We start from the raw sequence: 18813 nt of genomic DNA, 5'->3' as shown, positions 1-18813 counted from the left end.
AGCGTCCACTGCGAATGAGCGACTGCTCGGTCTACACTTCGTTTCAGTTTACGTCCAAACGCAGCCGATGCTGCAAGCGCGAGCCTTTTGGCCCTGAACAGTGCTTGGAGTGCACGAGCGCGCGTGCTTGGCAGGGACGCTGAAATCCCGGAGCTCGCGCTTGTACCATCGGCTGCATCTGGACCCAAGCGGAAACAAAATATATCGCTTTTGAATGTTCACCGCGACAATAAAGTTCAAGCGGAGAACGTCCTGGATATTGTTTTCCGTGAATGCAGGCGGCTGCATTTTAGTGTGTAGGCGCTTGGAAACCAATTTACAGAGAACCTGTAAATTGCTTTCTAATCTAACTAGTCACAGCTACCATTTTATTCGCGGCAATTTCTAGTCGAAACCACGTAATTCTGATCACAAAAGGCGTGCTGAGCGCAGCCCTACCTGTTGCTTACAGTGAATGTCTTTTTTTTACAATTGATTTATTATTCCTTACATCACTGACACTGTATTATATTATAACCGTGTGTTCGTTTTATTATCTTCACTTTGGTTTGATTGAAGTGTGTATTTTAGTGAAAATAGTTTGTTATATTTTGCCTTGAAATTGCCATCCTTCACTCCGCAAATGTTTCGAAATATCCGTTCTGTAATATCTGAGACCAAGTTCCGCATCCCATCGAATAAACATGAATTGAGCAATATTGCATATTTTATTAATTATAGCATTTTCCACCCCACAAACAACTTTCCCGAAAGCACATAATTTGGAGATTGTCCGCGCTTCCCCGTTGCTCCGTGCCTCGTGGAAATCCGACTGCGTGATCAGGAGAGCGAGCCGGGGGGGAGAAAGGGTTAGTTTCGACATTTCGGGAGGGGTTTCGACCCCCAAACCCCCCCTAGGACTACGCCACTGGCGCCCGCCAATACCTTTTGCAATAAGAAAAATCGTATGTTTCGCATTTCGGCTAGCAGTCTCGCGCGGTGTTCATTGCTGACCTCACGTGCCATCGATATTGTTCTTGTTTTGCGTTCTTCCTTCCATCTCAACTCGGGAGCATCAGCTAGTATGGTGCCAATACTCGACAAAAATATTTTTTTTCACACTACGGCGGCAGTCTGTGCAGATCCTCTATCATAACTCCCCGTGTGGAAACAGCAAACCAGCGGTGTGCCATAAGCACGCCTCTTTTTTTTTTTTTTTTCCCTATCAGGCAACCTTCGCTATATGCGCCGGTACAAAGAATACCGATATGTTTTATCTTTTGATCCTCTCTGCTGTTTGCAGGAACTCTTGTTGAATAGATTGTGCAAGCAATGCAAATGGCCCCCCTCTATTTAACTTGTCACTGCCGTGTGGAATTGACATGCTACCTGAGACGTACGGCTGTGGCTACAATGTTGGGGTTAATTGTCGTACTTCTGGCGGTTCCTGCTTGGGCTCTGCAGAAAGGCAAGTATTACGTCTTTTATCTGTTCATTCGATTTCCTATTTGTTTTGTTTTTTGTTTCTGTAATTGATTCGTGTCTTTTTATCAAATTATTTTCATTAAAGATTAATCTTATTGTCTCATGTGTAAAACCGTTTCATCCTTATTCAATTAGCTAGAACTGGGACAATAGATCGGGAGCAATGTTGTAACCCTGGAGAGTTGGAACGCTAGGAACAGTCAGTTGCAGACTTCCACGATTCGTATTAACTGTGTCTGTTCTTGACTTCTGTCCCGAACGCCCAGTGTAATAATATTTACTTTATAAAACATTCCTCGGTCCTTTCTGCAGCCTCAGTGGATGAAGATCTAGAAAAAAAAAATTTTATAGATGTTATGAAGCATAGATATTACATTAACGAAAAGAGTACGAACTATTAATAAATGCAATATTACATTTATATTTTTATGCGCTCTTAGTGTCTATATTGCCGCGCTTTCCATTGATTTTAGTAAACATAGTCTTAGTTTTAGGTTTCTGAGAGAACGTGATATACGAGGAATTTATAGTTTTGGTAGTCTGTAAACTCAAGTCAAAAATTAATTTTTAATGTTTTACCTAATCTTCAACCATCGAGTTATTATTTCTTCCTCCACCGTGTTTTCACTTCATAAGTTCCTTGGCTCCCTTAATTATTCAAACTGCATCTATCACCGAATAATCAGAAGGAGCAATTTTACTGGTTGTCCGTAGAACGTCCTTGAAAATTTAACAAAACATCAGCAAACACCAAAACCAATATGATGAGACTTCGGTTATTTTTTGTATGAGATAATACGCAACCAACAGTTGCGAGATACTGCTATCCACAGTGGATGATGATGATCATCGTCATTTATGAAACCTTGAAGGCCCTTGTGAAAAGAAAAATAAGCTTGAACGATGAGCGCGACCGATATAAGGAACAAATTTCCAATGATGTTGTATTTTTAATAAGGTAAAAGCAATGTTACCACTAGTATCACTTCCGAATATTTTAGGGTAGCTAGGACACCACGAAACAGGCAATCTCTCTCAGAACCATAATGTTCTTCAGAGCTAAACGTTTAATGAAATATGATAGAAAACCACGTGTAAAGTGCACAATCGGGGTTAACTTATGGCTCCATTGAAATGGCTGCTTATCAATCACGCATCCCGGCATTACGGGTATGTCTAAATTTGTAAAATAAAACAACCTGTGGCATTCAGTCAACTCTGTCAACAAATTAGCCACGAAATATAAGCCTTATTAGTTCCGTTTTATTTTAGAATCTGCGTATCACAATCACGCAGTCTCAGTTTTACATTTTTACTTGACAAAATATTTGTTTTTCTTCTATTTTTACGACCTCAAAGCTCCGTGGTTAATCTGAGTACTTGCAAATTGAGAAAAGTTTTTAGAGAACATTAGGATCCTCCCCATCAAAGGGAAACATATCTTGAATATATCTCGCCCAAGACCGGAGACGAAATTTATATTACAGCAACAGGATCCATTAAATCGTGTGATAACGTCAGAAATCAAAGGCAAGATTGTCAATCACTATTCGACTCCGTATGGAAATTAACACCAAAAGTTGACCTTGCTTCGTTATTTTATTCTTCCAGACCAGTGCGGAAACCCCGCAATTAAACCGGCTCTGGACGTCGAAGATCGAATCTACGGAGGTAGCGTGGCCGTGCCGGGAAGTTGGCCGTGGCAGGCACAGGTTTACGCCGGTAGACACATCTGCGGAGGCACCCTGATCTCTGACCAGCATGTCTTGACTGCCGCACACTGCGTCTGGTAAGAATAAAAATACTTATTCTTTAAAACAAAAGGCTCTGCGAGTTCGCTTTTGAATAGAACAAGGAGGCAGCCAATGATGGCGAACGATAGAAGGCTCTCAGCTATAGGGACGAATATCCAAATAAAAAAAATGAAAGACGTTTAAGATTGTCTGTAACGCCGGATTTGAGCGTAGTACTTGAGGAGGAGAAGGGACGGTGCGGAGGGAGGGTGCGGAGGGAGGGAAGGTTATGGAGGAGAGTTTACCGCGAAATTGTTCGTCAATTTTCCGGTAAATTCTCCCGCTCAATTTAGCGGAAACATTTCTCGGTTAAATTTGCAGAAAAATATGTATCCGCTAAATTTAGGGGAAAAAAACAGCCAGCTAAATTTGGCCGAAACATTCCCCAGCTAAGACTAGCAGGATAATTGCCCCGCTAAATTTGACTGGAAAGTTTCCGCGCTAAATTTAGCGGAAGCATTTTTGAGCTAAACTGAGCAGAACAAAAGTTTTGCCAAATATGGCGGGAAGCTTTTCCGCTAAATTATGCGGGAACATTTTTCGTCAAATTTAGACGCCATGTGACGTCAGCAGGATGACGTCACGCTTGACGTCACTCGTGACCCTCCTGACGTCACGTCTAACGTCATTATGGGAAACGTCCTATAATGCAACACGAGGTTACGCCGACGGCGACGGCAACGGTGACGGCGTCCCCGCTCAAGCCGGAAACGGGCGCCTAAGGGCTGCGCTCTAAAACTGCGATATGCGCGGAGAAAGAGAGAAAGGGAAACGGCACTTTGCGCACATCGCTTAATGTTTGTCTAATCGCCTTCTCAGCTCCGTGACTCGCTGAGGTTCTCCTATTGTTCGCCAAAATTGAATTGCTGCAAAAAAAAAAAAAAAGAAATCACGGCCTTTTTCTTTTTTTTTTAGAGTCTACAGTCAGCGCCTCTAATAGCCTCTGTCAGATTATAAGCACGTCGCAAATTGCGATCTCGCATGTGGTCTCGTGCTTCGTGCTTCGAAGTTCCTAACGGCTGATGGCACAATCTCATTGTCTGTTGAGCGATTAGATGTTCGGGACTGGACACGCCCCGCGTTTGTTCAGCTCTCGGTGACTCTTGAGAGCAAGGACGTAGCGCTGGAAGTTTCCCATCATCTACGAGGGGCCAGGCCGGTGCACAGTCTTGAGACGAGTATTGCGTCGGTGTTCGAAAGGGATTCGTGTTGGGTCAGTGAAAATCTGAGTCAACCGCCTTCCTTTCGTCACCTGAAACCGATCATAGCGCGTAGGCATGAAGGGGAGTTGATCACGTGGCGTGGCCTATGACTGGTTCGACGAGCAAGCAGTTCCCACCGCAATAGCAACTTGGGGGGGGGGGGGGGGGGGGGGGAATAGAGTACAGCGACTCGAATTGCGAGTCACAATCATTTGTCTTTTGTTAAGTTATTGAATTTCCACGTATGTTCCGAGAGGCTAAGTGACTCTTCTGGCCACATTGGAAGCTTGACGTAAAATATTTTAATAGAAAGACAGTGCAGCGTGTTCTCCGCGGCTCATAAGAAATTTTTTTGTTTAAAATTAATCTTGGAGCAGCTCACGACAGAAAAGCAAAAATAAAAATTGCGCCAAAAACTGTTTCTGGAATTACAGGCGGGTTTTCGGAAGTTTATATTGACGTTTTCAAACCGAGGCTGGGGCAGGAGGAAAAATTTTTACTGTGGAGGAGAAGGTAATAGGGGCAATCAACATTCCTAATTGAGCTCTGTTCTATGAGTTAGATTTGTTGTCTGTCCCTGTTATTTTTTAATCCACTGTAAAAGATTCTACATCCTTCTGCGCGATTCTCGGGTTAAAACCATCGTGTTTTTTTGTTTTTTTTTTTAGAGGGCATACTTAATTTGCTGAGAGTACATAAGGTGACGTCACCAAAACAGGAGAACCTAATAAATTTTGAATGTCGGTTTTGGCCTAACATTCATTTGCCGCTTTCTGAACACCTGTTTTGAGTTTAGAAATCATGTCTAGCATGTCGGAAAGAGAAAAACATTTGTATATCGAAATTTATTTTTTGTTCACTTTAAATGAAACTATTTCTAAATTCCTCGCTCAGCTTCCACATGAATACCGTATAGTTTGAACTTTCTAGTGCAAGAACAGTGTGACAATAACTTCCCGGTAGCACAGTTATTTAGACAAAAATATAGTTTCTGTCTTGAGAATAAAGGCTTTTAAATGGCCGGTGAAGCCAAGGTAAAGCCAAACTTGACGTAGAACTTGAGAATAAAGGATGTTAAATGACCGGTGAAGCCAGAGCTTTCCTTCGCCACAACAAGCGCCAAAGCTTGGCTTCAATGCTAATAATTTAGCTGTCATCTACCAGGTCTGGCCCTAAATCGCCAAGCAAGTGCCAGAGTGAGGCTTCACTTCTTGTTTGTTCTGTTGTCATGTGGCAACTTTGGGGATAAATTGGCAAACAAGTGCCCAATTTAGGCTTCACTGACAGTTCTTCGGTTCATACGTGCCATCTTTGGCTAACGTCTTACACTTGGAGAACTATGCGGTGAGCCAGAGACGAGCAATAGAAGCGTCAAAAGAAAAGTATAATGTTACTGAATAGCTCCTTGGAGCAAACCCGCATTGGGTCCAAGTTAGGCCCCTAGGATTGACAACCTTGTGTCAAGTTAAGCGTTTTACTGGCGTGCCTCCCGGGCTCATTCGTCCTTGTCCGTCCAGGGATCTTAGCCCTTCGACCTTCACCGTCTACCTCGGCTCCCATCACCGCTGGCAGTCGGGGGCATCAGAAGTACACGCGCCGGTCAAAGAGATGTGCGTCCACCCTGCCTGGCATCGTTCCCAAGCGCCGGTAAGGAATCGTGCGGGTAAGACCCATTAGACCTGGTGTCAAGATGTCGATTCATGGGCTTCACTCATGTGTATGTGAGCAGACTCATGAAGCATAACCATAATGAGACAATGGGCCTTTTTGCAGTAAGTTCCTGCGCATCCTCTGGCTTTTCTTACTTACCCCTGTCGACATTTTTCGAGGCAACCATACCGCATGACCGGCAAGTTAAAAACCTATCTCCGCGCGCATTTCGTCGTTCTTGACGATTTGTTTTTAAAGCAAAGGTACTATTTGGCATGAAAAACAATAAACACAGATACAGGAGCACGATGCCAACGTGCTTTGGAGGGTATATTTTACGTTGGCCTGCCCAACACTTGTAGTTCGCAGACTACTCCACAAGAAGGCGCTTGTTACTCGAGAGCGGTTCACTGTGTTGTTTAGTCGAAGGGAAAGCGTGCATCGTACTACTCTACTTTTATGCAGCATGTGTTCCACAGAAGAGTGAATAGTCCCACCACTGCCGTTTTTTTCTTCAGGCCGATATCAGTAATTTGCGAGGTTTTTGCCGAGGATAAGGCATATGTAGTTGTTAAGGTCTTGGCCCGTTCTATTCAGCGCGAACAATTATGCGCTATATTTATTGGGAAAAAAACATTGTGGTCTGATACTGTCAGGTGTCATGTTACGTCACGTTTTTTTTCTCCAGATTTAGCGTGGAAATATCTACTGTAAACTGAATTAACATTGTGACGGGATATCACATTGTGACGACATGCTGTTACATGACGTCACGGCGTCACATCAACACCGTCTGCTAAATTTAGCGGACGTAAATGAACTGAATGAATCAATGCAATGCAGCTGTAAGCATCAGAGCTCAGCAGGGCGTCCAGCGCCTCGATATAACCGGAGTTCATTGGCAGGACGCCGCAGGGAACCGCTAACTTTGTTTTCACAGTAGTTTCCGAACAATATTTATGTAGACTGTCTTCCTTGAAAAGCAAAGCTGCTTCTAACAAAAAAATTAGGATGTAGTAACTAACACAGATCGCCACTGTTTACGTGAGCAAACTAGACAGGTTTCCCATCCCGCTTATCAAATGTTGCACACGTAAGATTACCGAAACGATAGTATGCATAGAGCCACACTATTAGCACAGACAAAGAAGAAGAGCTTTTTCAATGTTTTATTTCTTGAAAATAAAATTGTGTCACAAAGATTACTAGCGGGGCTTACATTTTCTCTTTAGGTAAGCAAAAGTAAGCGTTACAATTCGATGCTCATCAACACCTGCTTGCGTAGATGTCGTGTCGTGTTGAACACGACACGAAACCTACGATGTCGTGTTCGTGTTGATTGAGCCGAAACGTGAACTTATCCTAAAAAAAATGGTTTGTTAAACAAACGAATTTGTGTGTCGATAAACCTATATCGCGAAGATATGTATATACCTTCTTCGAGACAGGCGGTTAATGGCAAAGAGAAAATCTGTTCAGACATTATATATAGGTCAGTCTGAGATCCTCCCAGGGGAACATGCTTTCAGGTTGTTTTTTTTTAGTTTTCTTAGTGTGGACTATAACCACCCAAAACAAGACGCTAACTTTCACATAAAATATAACTGAGGTTGTATAATTTTAAAGCAATTGCGATAACAATTTCTGCCCCGGGTTTGATACATTTAAGGATTATAAAGAGAAGCGAGAGTGCAGAATATTAGCTCTGTCGCCCTTCTCGAAATTCGACCGATAAACGGAGCCATTTTTTAAAGCATCTGTCGCGGGCTCATACATCTGGTGCTCCTCTGTCGTTCGCAATGATTCTTAATGCTAAATGGTGATACGGACGTGGAGCATAGCGCGGTACGATCGAATGCACGACGTACTACAAAAGATAACTCTTTTTAAAAGAGAACCCTTTTGATTATTACCGGAGAGGTTTGAAGACCGGTTTCTAATCCTCCTCTGGCTGATTACGACAGGCCATACTGCTGCGTAAGCGGTCGTAAGTAGTCGCAAGAGATTTAAAAACCGGTTGTAGAGGGGTCGGCAGTAGTGAAACCCGAGTGTGTCAAGTTAGCGTATGTGATATAAAAATTAAGATATTTTATAAAATAACGAGTAAACAGCACCCAGCTGCTTGATATAAATCCCCAAGACACCTTTTTTAGGAAATGCTTGCCTAAAGTGCAAAGACATTACTGTATGTTGTACCGCACTTTTTTTGTTTATATCGTATCTGACTGACTCTAGAGTGTCACTGGATTCTGTACCTACCATCGCCGCTTCGCCTACCAAGAGTGCATTCCGAAAAGCTTGTTTGTGAAATTCTCTGAGTAAACTGTTATTATAAATGGGCAACGTGAATAAATGTCAAGCAGTATTTTTTTAATTAAATGTACTATTTTATATTCGTATTTCTTGACTGAATAATCATTTGAAATATTATGAAGATAATACCTTCACAGATCCCCTGAGAACGTATAGCAAAATTTATGTAGCATGGATTAATATATTGTTATTTCGTTTAGGGTGAGGCACCGGACATTGCAATTATCAAACTTAAACGGAAAGTGAACATGACAAGGACAATTCAGCCAGTATGCCTTCCGAACCAGGGGGAACAGCTCACTACAGGATCCAAGCTCTACGTCACAGGATGGGGTGAAGTAGGAGGTGAGTTATCACTAGATTTGCAATTTACTGAAGTCTACCCTGAGATATATCATACAAGCTATTGAAGGTGTAAAGGACGTGAAGCGAAATATTACTGAAAACAGAATAATTTAAGTACTGCAACACCAAGATCATGTGATTCCTTACCCCGAGAGAAAACGGATGGATGAATGGATGGATAGATGAATGGGTGCATAACGGCTGTTACCTTTAAATCAGGTGGTGACTTGCACCGCCTAGTCAATAATTAATTTTAGCTTATTCAGCGACTTGCAGTAAAATGTGTTTGTTCTGAGTATTCTCGCAAATTTTTTTTAACGGAATTAAAAAAAAACAAAAAAAACGAGCTACCAGTTTTGGTTTTACAAAAAAAAGTTGGAAGGCTGAAGTTTCTTTTGCCAGTTATATAACGGGTAATACAGCATGAGTTCTGGTGAATAAGTGATTAAAAATATTCTCCCAGAATTGACACTTGATTTGGAGTCAAGCCATACAATCCAAACCATGAGGTTTTTATGTGCTCTTTTCAGTAAAAACAAGTGATAAGTGTAATATTTGGGACGACGTTGTTTATGCCGTGATGGATAATTCAGAGAAGTTTGAAAAACGTTTCTTGATTTTTACTACGATTTTGTATTTCATAAAATAACCAGTAAACATGTACCCAACTCTTTGATATAGACGATTAGAAACATGGCATCTGGCCGCCGCCATGTTCCTGCTCGTGAGAGGAAGCACGTGAAATTGCAAGCCTGCCAAATCCATCTTCACGCGCATGCCGCACGTGCTTAAAAGCATGGGGCAGCACTCGGGACGCCAGGCTTGCAAACGTGTATACATTCCGATAAAATATTTTCTTGAGTTCATTTAAAATGGTGTTGGTGCGATGATTTTGTGTACGTTGACGTTTGATACAGAGATCGCGCGAATGATTGTATATGGGGTTTTGGGTTGCTGTAAGGTTCTTAGTTTTTTTTCTTCTCGTTCTTGCATTGCGTTAAAAAAAGAAGGAAAAAACGCATCTTTGAGACAGCTCGAAAGGGCAATCCAAAGATGGTAATAAATGCAAAAAAAGAAAAATATATTCATAATTACCCTTTATCCGTCCTTTGATTTTGCCGCTATTCCTCTAATCTTCCCCACATAAGCTCGATGTCTTCCAAACGTGTTGTTTCACTGGTTCCATTAAATCATAGGGCCTTGAAGGGGTCAGCTTCTTCGCGTGATGTCCTGGGTGGCCGTGCCCGTTACATTCTATATTGGCACGCTGTGATAGCTCCATTCCCTCACCGCATATATGATACACGTTGTATCTATTGCTTAGTGTTTGGCCCTGTACGTCCTAATTCTCAAACCTCAAATAATAAGGCACTTTCTCCAAAGCCATATAATATTCTCTTCTTTTTAATATCTGCTTTCCTTGCCCTGTACCTTTAAAAAGCTGGCTTCTCCATTTATACCTTCTGATTTCTCTGCACTAAAGTTCAGTCCCAACTTGTGACTTTCCCGTCCATATATTGTCATCAGTTCCTGCATATTGTCATCAGTTCCTGCATACATTATCCCTGAAATCGTCTGTGTGACTTTCTCCCCCGGTCTAAAATAGGTTAGATCACACCTACGAGCGGTCTTCTTTAGCCTATGTTCTAACCCATGCAGATATATCATAAATAGTAGGAGTGACATCGGGCACCCTTCTCTGAGACCCCTGCCTATGACTAAAGGTTGCATCTGTCCACCTTCACATGCTATCGACATCTGATTATCCCTGTAGTCGTTCCATAAAATGTATGACACACGGTCCCAGTCCTCTTTTCTTTTAAATATTCCACACCTTATTCTGATTTACGCCACCATGGTCACCTTTGATATCTAAAAACGCTAGCCAGATTGGCCGACCTTCCTGATTTGTAATTTAGAGGCACAGCGTTGAAGGAAGTACTATATCCTCTAAACTTCTCACCCTTCTAAACCCGTTTCATTGTTCACCTAGTATTTGTTATTTTTTAGTTGATCCTGCACCCTACTCTTAATTACCTGCATTGCTAACCTGCATATGACTGAGGTTATTGTTTTTGGGCGCTAAGGTCTAATACACCCTTTTTTTACTTTACCTTAGTATAGTAGGTTCATTATGAGTCGCCTCTAATCTCTTGGAACTGTTCTATCATTAAAAATATTCTCACATGCCTCTTGAAGCAATGTCACGGACTGTAGACGCATTATATTCACTAACCTGGATATCATCTCGGCCTGTAGCTGTGCCTCCGAGGATGTTTTGTGTTGCTCTATTGCATTTTCTTTCAGTAATTTCAGGTAATTTCAGAATGTTCATGTTGCTCTGATTTACGTTGCACAGGTTGACTCGCTCAGAGATCTGCTTTTCAAACATCAGTTCTAAGATCATGCTTACGTGTTTAATTGATGCTTCCCTTTCTGGTTTTCCCATTTGATGTGATCAGGAATCGCTACTAATTTCTTGTTCTTTGCCCAGAGAATTTAGGATATTCCAGAATTACCTAGCTTCTTGCCTATTCTTCTTGTTTCTATGTTCCATCCAGTCTGACCCTCTTCTTCAGATTTTCTCGTTTATTATGATTCATACTCCTTTCGAATCTGAAAAAAATTCTACCCACTTTGTTTCTACATCTTACGATGAATCTCCTTACACTTACCTGCCTATGATGCCAAGACAGATTCTGACGTTGTGCTCTCAATTCTCTTACCCATTTGTTTAACCAAGGCTTTGCCTACATTTTTGTTCTTCTCTTCGATTCCACTCAACTTTACATAGCAGCAAACAGAAAACTGCTAAAATCTTCAACATGTAAGAATACCTACCTCATCGGTGAATGCGCAGACATCACATAAACAAAGTTTAAAACCTTAAAACCAGAAGAACTATTGTCTTGGAGTTGTGGCACATGCAACGTGCACAACCAACGACAAGCACCTCAAAAGGATGGCCAGGAAACAGCTATGACAGGCGAAACTAACACAGCTATGATGGAGCAAATATTAAAAACAAAGCAGGAGCTGGGAGAAGTCATATCTAGAATTGAGAACATCAAATGTTAGCTAAAAATCCAGTCTCTCAAATATCATACCAGGATCGAAAAACGCAATGTTCAGAAAAAAACAACCAAGAGATAGAAATCTCGACAACCATGCTTTCCAAGCAGTACAATATCATCAAAAAAAGTAGACTTTTTGACATTTGCTACGACCGAACTAAATAAAAGGACAATTGACATTGAGCAGCTCAGGTAGAAAAGAGATTAAATAATAATTAAATAACTTAAATGGGCATTACAAAAAAGGCAAACAATACTCGTGAAGAATAAACATAGAACTTCAAAGAATTACACGACAGGGCTGACAAGACTTGACAGCAGTAATGGAAAACCTAGCAGCGAAACTGAAGTTATTTGTGCCGCAGCCCAATAAGATAGAGTCAATTCGCAGACTAAAAGCGAGAGACGGTAAAATTCCTCTTGTGATTGTATACTTTAATGAAAAGAGGAACGGATAAGATAGATCAGCAAACCTACCGCATTAAAGGGATGGTGACCCAAAATTTAGATTTCATGAAAACAATGCAGGAGATGTTGGCGGAAAGCTACAATCCCTACAACACTACTCGTAAGGCGATGTCTCGGATGGACGGCCGTATTTTTGGAAAAAGAGGTCGAAATTGAACCAAACCGACGAGGCGCTTGACCGTGAAGATACCTAGTTTCCTCCTCTCTTCGCTTCGCTCCCTCAAGGCCGCGAGGCGGAGAAGACGCGAGGCTGCTCTCTCTCCTTCTCGCAGAAACATGACCTTAACATTTCCGTCAAATGCGCCTCCTTTTCTTGAAAAATACAGTCATCCGTTCGAGATAGTGCTGTATGAGTGATGACTTGGTGTTTCTAGCATCCCGTTGCACGCTTTTGCCACGTGTTTTGTGGAATCCAGATTTCTGTTCAGCATCCCATCAAAGGACGAACACGGGTACACCAACGAGAACTTCTCCAGACTGCAACGGTGGTTGTTCAGGAATGAAAAATAGTGTACGTGGGAAATAGGGTACAAACACAACAAACACTTACTTATATTATAATCATATCTCCTAATATCACAATTTCATGGTTACCACCCATCTGTTGTATGTCTCGTGATACACAGTCGAGCCTTTGCGTATTATATTCCATAGAATGACACCCCATCCAAAGGTAAACAATTCCTAAGAAAACACGTTCTCCCAATGTTTCGTGCACTCCGCCCTCATTTCTTTAGTGTCCGTCTTTCTCACTATGGGTCCAATTACACCACCTTTTCTTTATTTCTTTGTTTTATTTGATGACACCCACGCAGATTTCAAGTTGTTTTATTACAGGCCGCTCCGTATCCCTAGGAATAGGTTTCTACATATCCAAGCACACTAATATCTACTGATGCAGCTGTTGTTAAATTCCTTCCCCTTTAAAAATATCCCTAAAAACCTGCAGGTTTATACAGTTTATGCTTGATTGTCCTTTGCACCTTCACTGACTAGTTCTGCATTTCCTTCTTTCCGATCCGCTCTTGGCACGCGGGCGCCATTATTGAGGCGACCTTGGAACTGTGTTTCACTAAAGGGATTCAAGAAGAGTGGTTGTTCTGGGCGAGTTGGTTTGATATCTTATGGAATCTTTTGCGCAGCAAGTGCGAGGACAAAAGGGAGAACAGGACACAACAAGGCGCCTGTTGTGTCCTATCCTCCCCTTTTGTGCTGATCCTTGCTGCGCGCAAGATTGCATAATATGCTCACACGAGGGAATTGTTTGCAGTGTCTGCAAGGTCAAATATAGATACAATTTATACAAAATTATATTTCATAATATTTTCGAAAGGTTTTCAAGCCAAAAGAGAAAGAATGGTGTGCGAAAATAATAGCAATATATACACAAATGCCAAGTTCTCTAGGGCTACCCATAGACGGCGCAAGTGTGCACTCTGGTCATAAGAGATCCCTAGGGGTTTTAAGCCCCTCGGTCGGAAGCGGCTGCAAATCTGTAAACCGTCTTTAACATCTCCAGTTTCATTTCGTACAAAATCGTTTTCGAAACTCGAATGCTATTGCCGATGGAATGAAATAACTTTAAAAATTTGCGTACATGTTTTTCTTTTATAATTTCCACCGATCCCAGTATAAACCTGAAATATATGTTAGGATGTTTGACACATTAAACTCCACATACATGATCCAGACGACTGTCATAAAGAAATTTGAGACAATTAAGTACAAGTAAACGAATTTATATGTTTGTGCCTAGAATATTCTTCTGCATAATCTATTAAGTATACTCACCTTTTAACGCTTGCTTGTTTTTCGAACGCAATATATCCATAGAGCAAATTCGAATGTATTCGGTTTGACTGACTCTGTATATACTAGCCTAATTCATCCACCAGGTGACAAAAACTGCGTGACAGGCTTTTGTTGAGCTATTTCATCATACTTGTTAATGTGGGCGGCTAAATTATGCCGAAACACAAAGCTAAAGGAGTGGTTCAAAACCAAAGTCACTTATGGCACGAAAACAAAACCAACAATTCCCTTTTGTTGTTTGACCAGTACTGATACATACATTATGCCATGCTCTTTATAGGTGGCAGGTCTGCACAAGAGCTAAAGCAGGTTATGGTATCAGCAATTTCACATCAAGAGTGCCGACGATTCAGACACCGCATAATTCCTCAAGCGTTTTGTGGTGGTCATCAATACGGCAGTACCTGCGGCGTAAGTATGGCATTTTCGTCTCCAGCGAACTCTCTGTCTGATGCATGCGCGACCTTATCAGTATTTTGTTTCTGTTCTGGTGCATTCGCTTAGACACATTCATCGTCTATACACAAACACTGCAGTATCTTGAAAACATGCCTCTCTTAAACTAATTATTCCCGGGTAAATGGCGTTCATTTTACGAACACAAACAATAGCCCAGTGCTGACGAATTTACCAAACCAAGCGTGCCAAATTATAAAAGTATAATCGCACCTTGAGACATTTCACTCTCAGGGCGTTGCACTTTTATTATTCGTCATAAGGAATACACGAGCATTAATTCACTTTCAATTTTACAAGTTCTTACCGTCAACGACAGCTTAAGAAACGCATGGCGTAAAGAGACCCGAGCATATTATTTTAGCTCCCAAACCAATCATATGGCGGCATAAGTCCATAAGAATGCAGAAGAACGGATCACGGAATATAAATGGTGAACATGATATGCGTTCTGTGTTCATTAGCACTTCAGTGGGTGTAGTAAATCAGTGTGTGCACCGCGGACACAGAAGGATTAGAGCTAATTCTTATTATAGTTCTAACGGGAGAACTTTTCTCTATTAAAACCAAAATAGACCCTTTTTACAAACGAGTGCATTCGCCTGTCCTCTCTTGTTTAGGCACATTCTCTCAGCACGTCTTAGACACTAGGAGTTCTTGACCATTCGGAAATAACTGGTGTTATTGGCGAATGGTCAAGCAACATTGCCGGTCGCCATTTCTTGGGAAGAAATGGCGACCGGCAATGTAGCTTGATGGCTCTTTGAAATGGGAGTATTGCTGCAAGGAGTGAAAGAAAAACTGACGAGTGACTACTATAGCAAGTAAAGCGAGACCACTAAGTTTTAAAAATATAAACACGAAGATAACAGGCTGCAGGATTTGCTTTGCGGCTTTCCATCTCAGAGAAGGACACAACGCCACCGGTCCGTCAAAATGATTTATTGACTCTTACCGCCAGGCGCCACGACACAAAAAGCACCCGCGCATACTTCTGCGCCGGTCTTTTATCAGCGGCAAAGTGCCCCTCGCGTGGCCTAGAGTTCCTGCATAGGCTCCCTAAGGGAGCTAGGGTTGCGCGTTCATCCCCGAAGCGCCATCTTTTCAGCGCGGCATGTTGATCGAGCTCCTCAGGTGACTGAATTCAGCGAAAAGCGGCGCCGCGAGTTCGAAACGCGCGGCGCGTTCAAAAGCAGGGGAACGTACGCCGCGACGCGTATACAACGTCTGCTTTCCTGCACGGCATTTGAGTATGCTCTTCACATGATTGGATCCCGGCGAATTGTGGCGCGGCGGCACATGGAAAACAGACTGGCAACTCTCGCTCCCGTAGGGAGAGAATAGAGGATCTCTGGAGTGGTCCAGAGCCGTGGAGTGGCCGATTGCGCAATGCCACCTCGCGGTAGAAATCAATGCAGAGAGCGAGTCGTCTCCTTCTTGCTCAGTAGTAACGGTGCCCTCAGAACGGCGCCAATTTTTGTGGGCTGATTGAAAAAAATAATCTTTTAAAGGGAAAAAATTATATTAGGCAGACCTCAATGCTAGATTCCTCGAGGTCTACCGACTAGTTTTTTTCGATCAGCCAATAAGAGCTCGGCGTCGTTCTGACGTCCCCGCCGCTCGTGCGCAAGAAGCAGACGGCTTGCTTTCCGCATAGGCTCGATTTAACATGCGCCCAACGTGCTGTATTGAGAAATCACATGGCGCGATGTAACATGAGGACGATTTGGCCGAAGGCTGTGGATCACCAGGTTGCCCTCCAGGTCCGTTGCTAATTTTTGTTTTTATTGTACGACAGAACATATTCAGGTTGCCCACCAGGTTGCCCACCAGGTTGCCCACCAGGTTGCCCACCAGGGGACCTGGTGGGCAACCTGGTGATCCACAGCCTTCGGCCAAATTGTCCGCATGTTAGATCGCGCCATATTTGATAGGCGCATGTCTGTGCAAAATGTGCATAGCGAAAGAAGCGTGGCAAGACACTGTCTGAACCATAATTATTTAATAACAGTGAATTATACGGAATGTGTACCAGAGTTGTTCATATTTTATCTGTATCAAATTATAGGACGCTTTAGTTAGAAAGGAATACACTAGATCAAGAGCGCTCGGAGTCGAGTAACTAGGAGTACACCGCACAAAGGGCTTTCGGTTCCGCGTCCCTTGAAACAGAAATATATATAGGATAGCGTATATCCATAAAATTGTTTTTTTAAGAAGAGTTCTACGAGCGTGTAGATTAACTTGCTACCTTAAGACTTCAACTCATGTTCAGACTTTTGCACCACACAAATATCTATCTCTCGTAAGCTTTTTTATGTTGAAGAGGACTCGTCGATCGCTAGCATAAGTATCATGTCTTTGCACCGAGACTACAAATTCATGCGTTCACAGGAAGACACCTTCTTAGCGGATCAATGGGCTCGAAACCTTTCAAGCAGTCAAGCTATTTGAACCTGCATGTCGTAAGATAAACGACTATCGCTAAGTCGAATACTAGCATCTTAATAGAAATAGAAAAAAAAAAAACTGCATAAAAACATTTCGTTTCCCGGATCATCCACGCTCGCAGAGCCAATTTACTGGTTCAAAGCCGCCTCCGAATCCCTCGAAGTTTGACGAAGCTTCTTTGGTGTTTACATCGTTCGAACGCTAAATACCCGGGCAAACAACTGTCGAATCACTAAACGTCTCGGGACGCATGCACAGTGCCTGATGTTTCTCATAACAGTCACAGTGCATGCTCGAAACGCACCCCGCCAACCAGTGGACAAAGATGGCAGCGTGGAGAAGGCTTAAGTTTAGAATGGTTTATCAGTGTGGCTCATCTGTGTTCTTTAGCTGCACGTATAGGGTCCTAAAGCTGCCTTAATAACTTAGAAATCATTCAACGCAGCGTAAAAGTTTACCCTTCCAGGTTGGGACCTGATGTTTCCCGATGCCACTTTGTTGGAATAACCAATGTCCTTTATTTCAGGGAGACAGTGGGAGCCCAGTTGTACACTTCGCAAACGGCCAGTGGTCGCTCCACGGAATCGTCAGTGCCGGTCCCAGGGTGTGTGGAACAAGATTAGGACCCCACATATTTACCAGGGTATCAGCTTACGTGGACACTTTCATCGCTCCGTACATCGACCCACTAACGAGCCGTCAAAGGATTCGCAACATGTGCTCTATAAAGCAGTAGCGAAATAAATCACGACTGCTGATTGCACTGATGACGAACTTCGTCCTTTCGAATAAAAGCACGAAAGTGGAAGAGACTCTTATGAGGTATATAAAAAGAAGTCTCATGGGGTCCCATTTAATCACTGCGAGAATGAGAACGAGGTCCAATATGCCTCTCGCGAAGTATGCGAAGATAGCGTTCTCAGGAGGTTCGTCTGCAGCGCGAGCAAAGAACGGGATTCGTCTTCTAGAAAGCTGTATTTGCAGTCCGGGTTGAGCCGAGTCGCCGGCGCCGTCGGCGTAACCGCGCGTTGCAGTGTGGGACGTTTCTCATATTGACGTCACGCGTGACGTGACGTGTGATGTCACGTGTGACGTCACGTACGGCGAAAAAGGTTCTTCGCTAAATTTAGCGAGGAAATTGACGTCACGTGACCTCAACATCAATTCAGTTTCCCCGCTACATTAAGCGGAAATATTTCCCCGCTAAACTTAGCGGGAAAAGTTTCGCGTAAATTAGCAAAAAAGTTAGCCGAAATTTCCCACTAAATGGGAGAGAGGGAACAAGGAGGGGAGGAGGGGAAGCTACGGAGGGGAAGGAGGAGCATTCCCTCCGTACCCCTCCCCTCCTCCTCCTCGAGAGCTGCGCTCTAATTCGGCATTAAAGAGAGTTGTAAAGATCTTTGTTTGTTTTTTTCTCCGTATCTGTAAATACGAGAGCTTCCAAACTTTGCCAGCTTGTTGTCCCGTACCTTGCTCATGTGGTCGCTAAATATGGTTGTCCAGGGCACCAACAGAAATTTATAAAAAAACCACTCAAATGGGGCCATTTTGATAATTACGAGTTATTTTGAAAGTCAATTAAAAAGAGAGGCCATCTTCGATTGCTTTCAATTCTCCCAGATTAAGGCCAATGAGAGGAACTAACAGAATCTGCAAGAACATATTGCATCGTTTTGTGTATTTGATGTTATAAGGCTAGAAATGTTCCCAAAACTGAGTCTACCGCAGCACATTGATTGGGGCCCGTAGATAGTATACTCATAGATTACAAATTTATTTCATTTA

General features: G+C 42.6%; 1 protein-coding gene across 1 annotated transcript; it reads left to right on the top strand.

The window, feature by feature from the left end:
* Window positions 1–1302: 1302 nt before the first annotated feature.
* On the top strand, window positions 1303–17798 carry LOC120850873 (chymotrypsin-like protease CTRL-1). Its single transcript, XM_040223558.1, has 6 exons — window positions 1303–1447; window positions 3076–3253; window positions 5977–6106; window positions 8623–8767; window positions 14402–14532; window positions 17555–17798. The coding sequence occupies exons 1-6, from the start codon at window positions 1312–1314 to the stop codon at window positions 17762–17764; spliced, it is 930 nt and encodes a 309-aa protein (XP_040079492.1). The 5' UTR covers window positions 1303–1311; the 3' UTR covers window positions 17765–17798.
* The last annotated feature ends 1015 nt before the right edge of the window (window positions 17799–18813 follow it).

The sequence above is a fragment of the Ixodes scapularis genome, unplaced genomic scaffold, assembly GCF_016920785.2.
Source record: "Ixodes scapularis isolate PalLabHiFi unplaced genomic scaffold, ASM1692078v2 PGA_scaffold1__304_contigs__length_218370807, whole genome shotgun sequence".
Taxonomy (NCBI): domain Eukaryota; kingdom Metazoa; phylum Arthropoda; class Arachnida; order Ixodida; family Ixodidae; genus Ixodes; species Ixodes scapularis.
Note: the sequence above shows the minus strand (reverse complement) of the source record. Positions and strands in the feature narration are given on the sequence as shown.

Coding starts and splice junctions, on each gene's coding strand:
- LOC120850873 (XM_040223558.1), top strand. CDS start 1,312: ATGCAAATGGCCCCCCTCTATTTAACTTGTCACTGCCGTGTGGAATTG. Junction 1,448..3,075: donor TGCTTGGGCTCTGCAGAAAG/GCAAGTATTACG, acceptor TTATTCTTCCAG/ACCAGTGCGGAAACCCCGCA. Junction 8,768..14,401: donor AGGATGGGGTGAAGTAGGAG/GTGAGTTATCAC, acceptor TGCTCTTTATAG/GTGGCAGGTCTGCACAAGAG.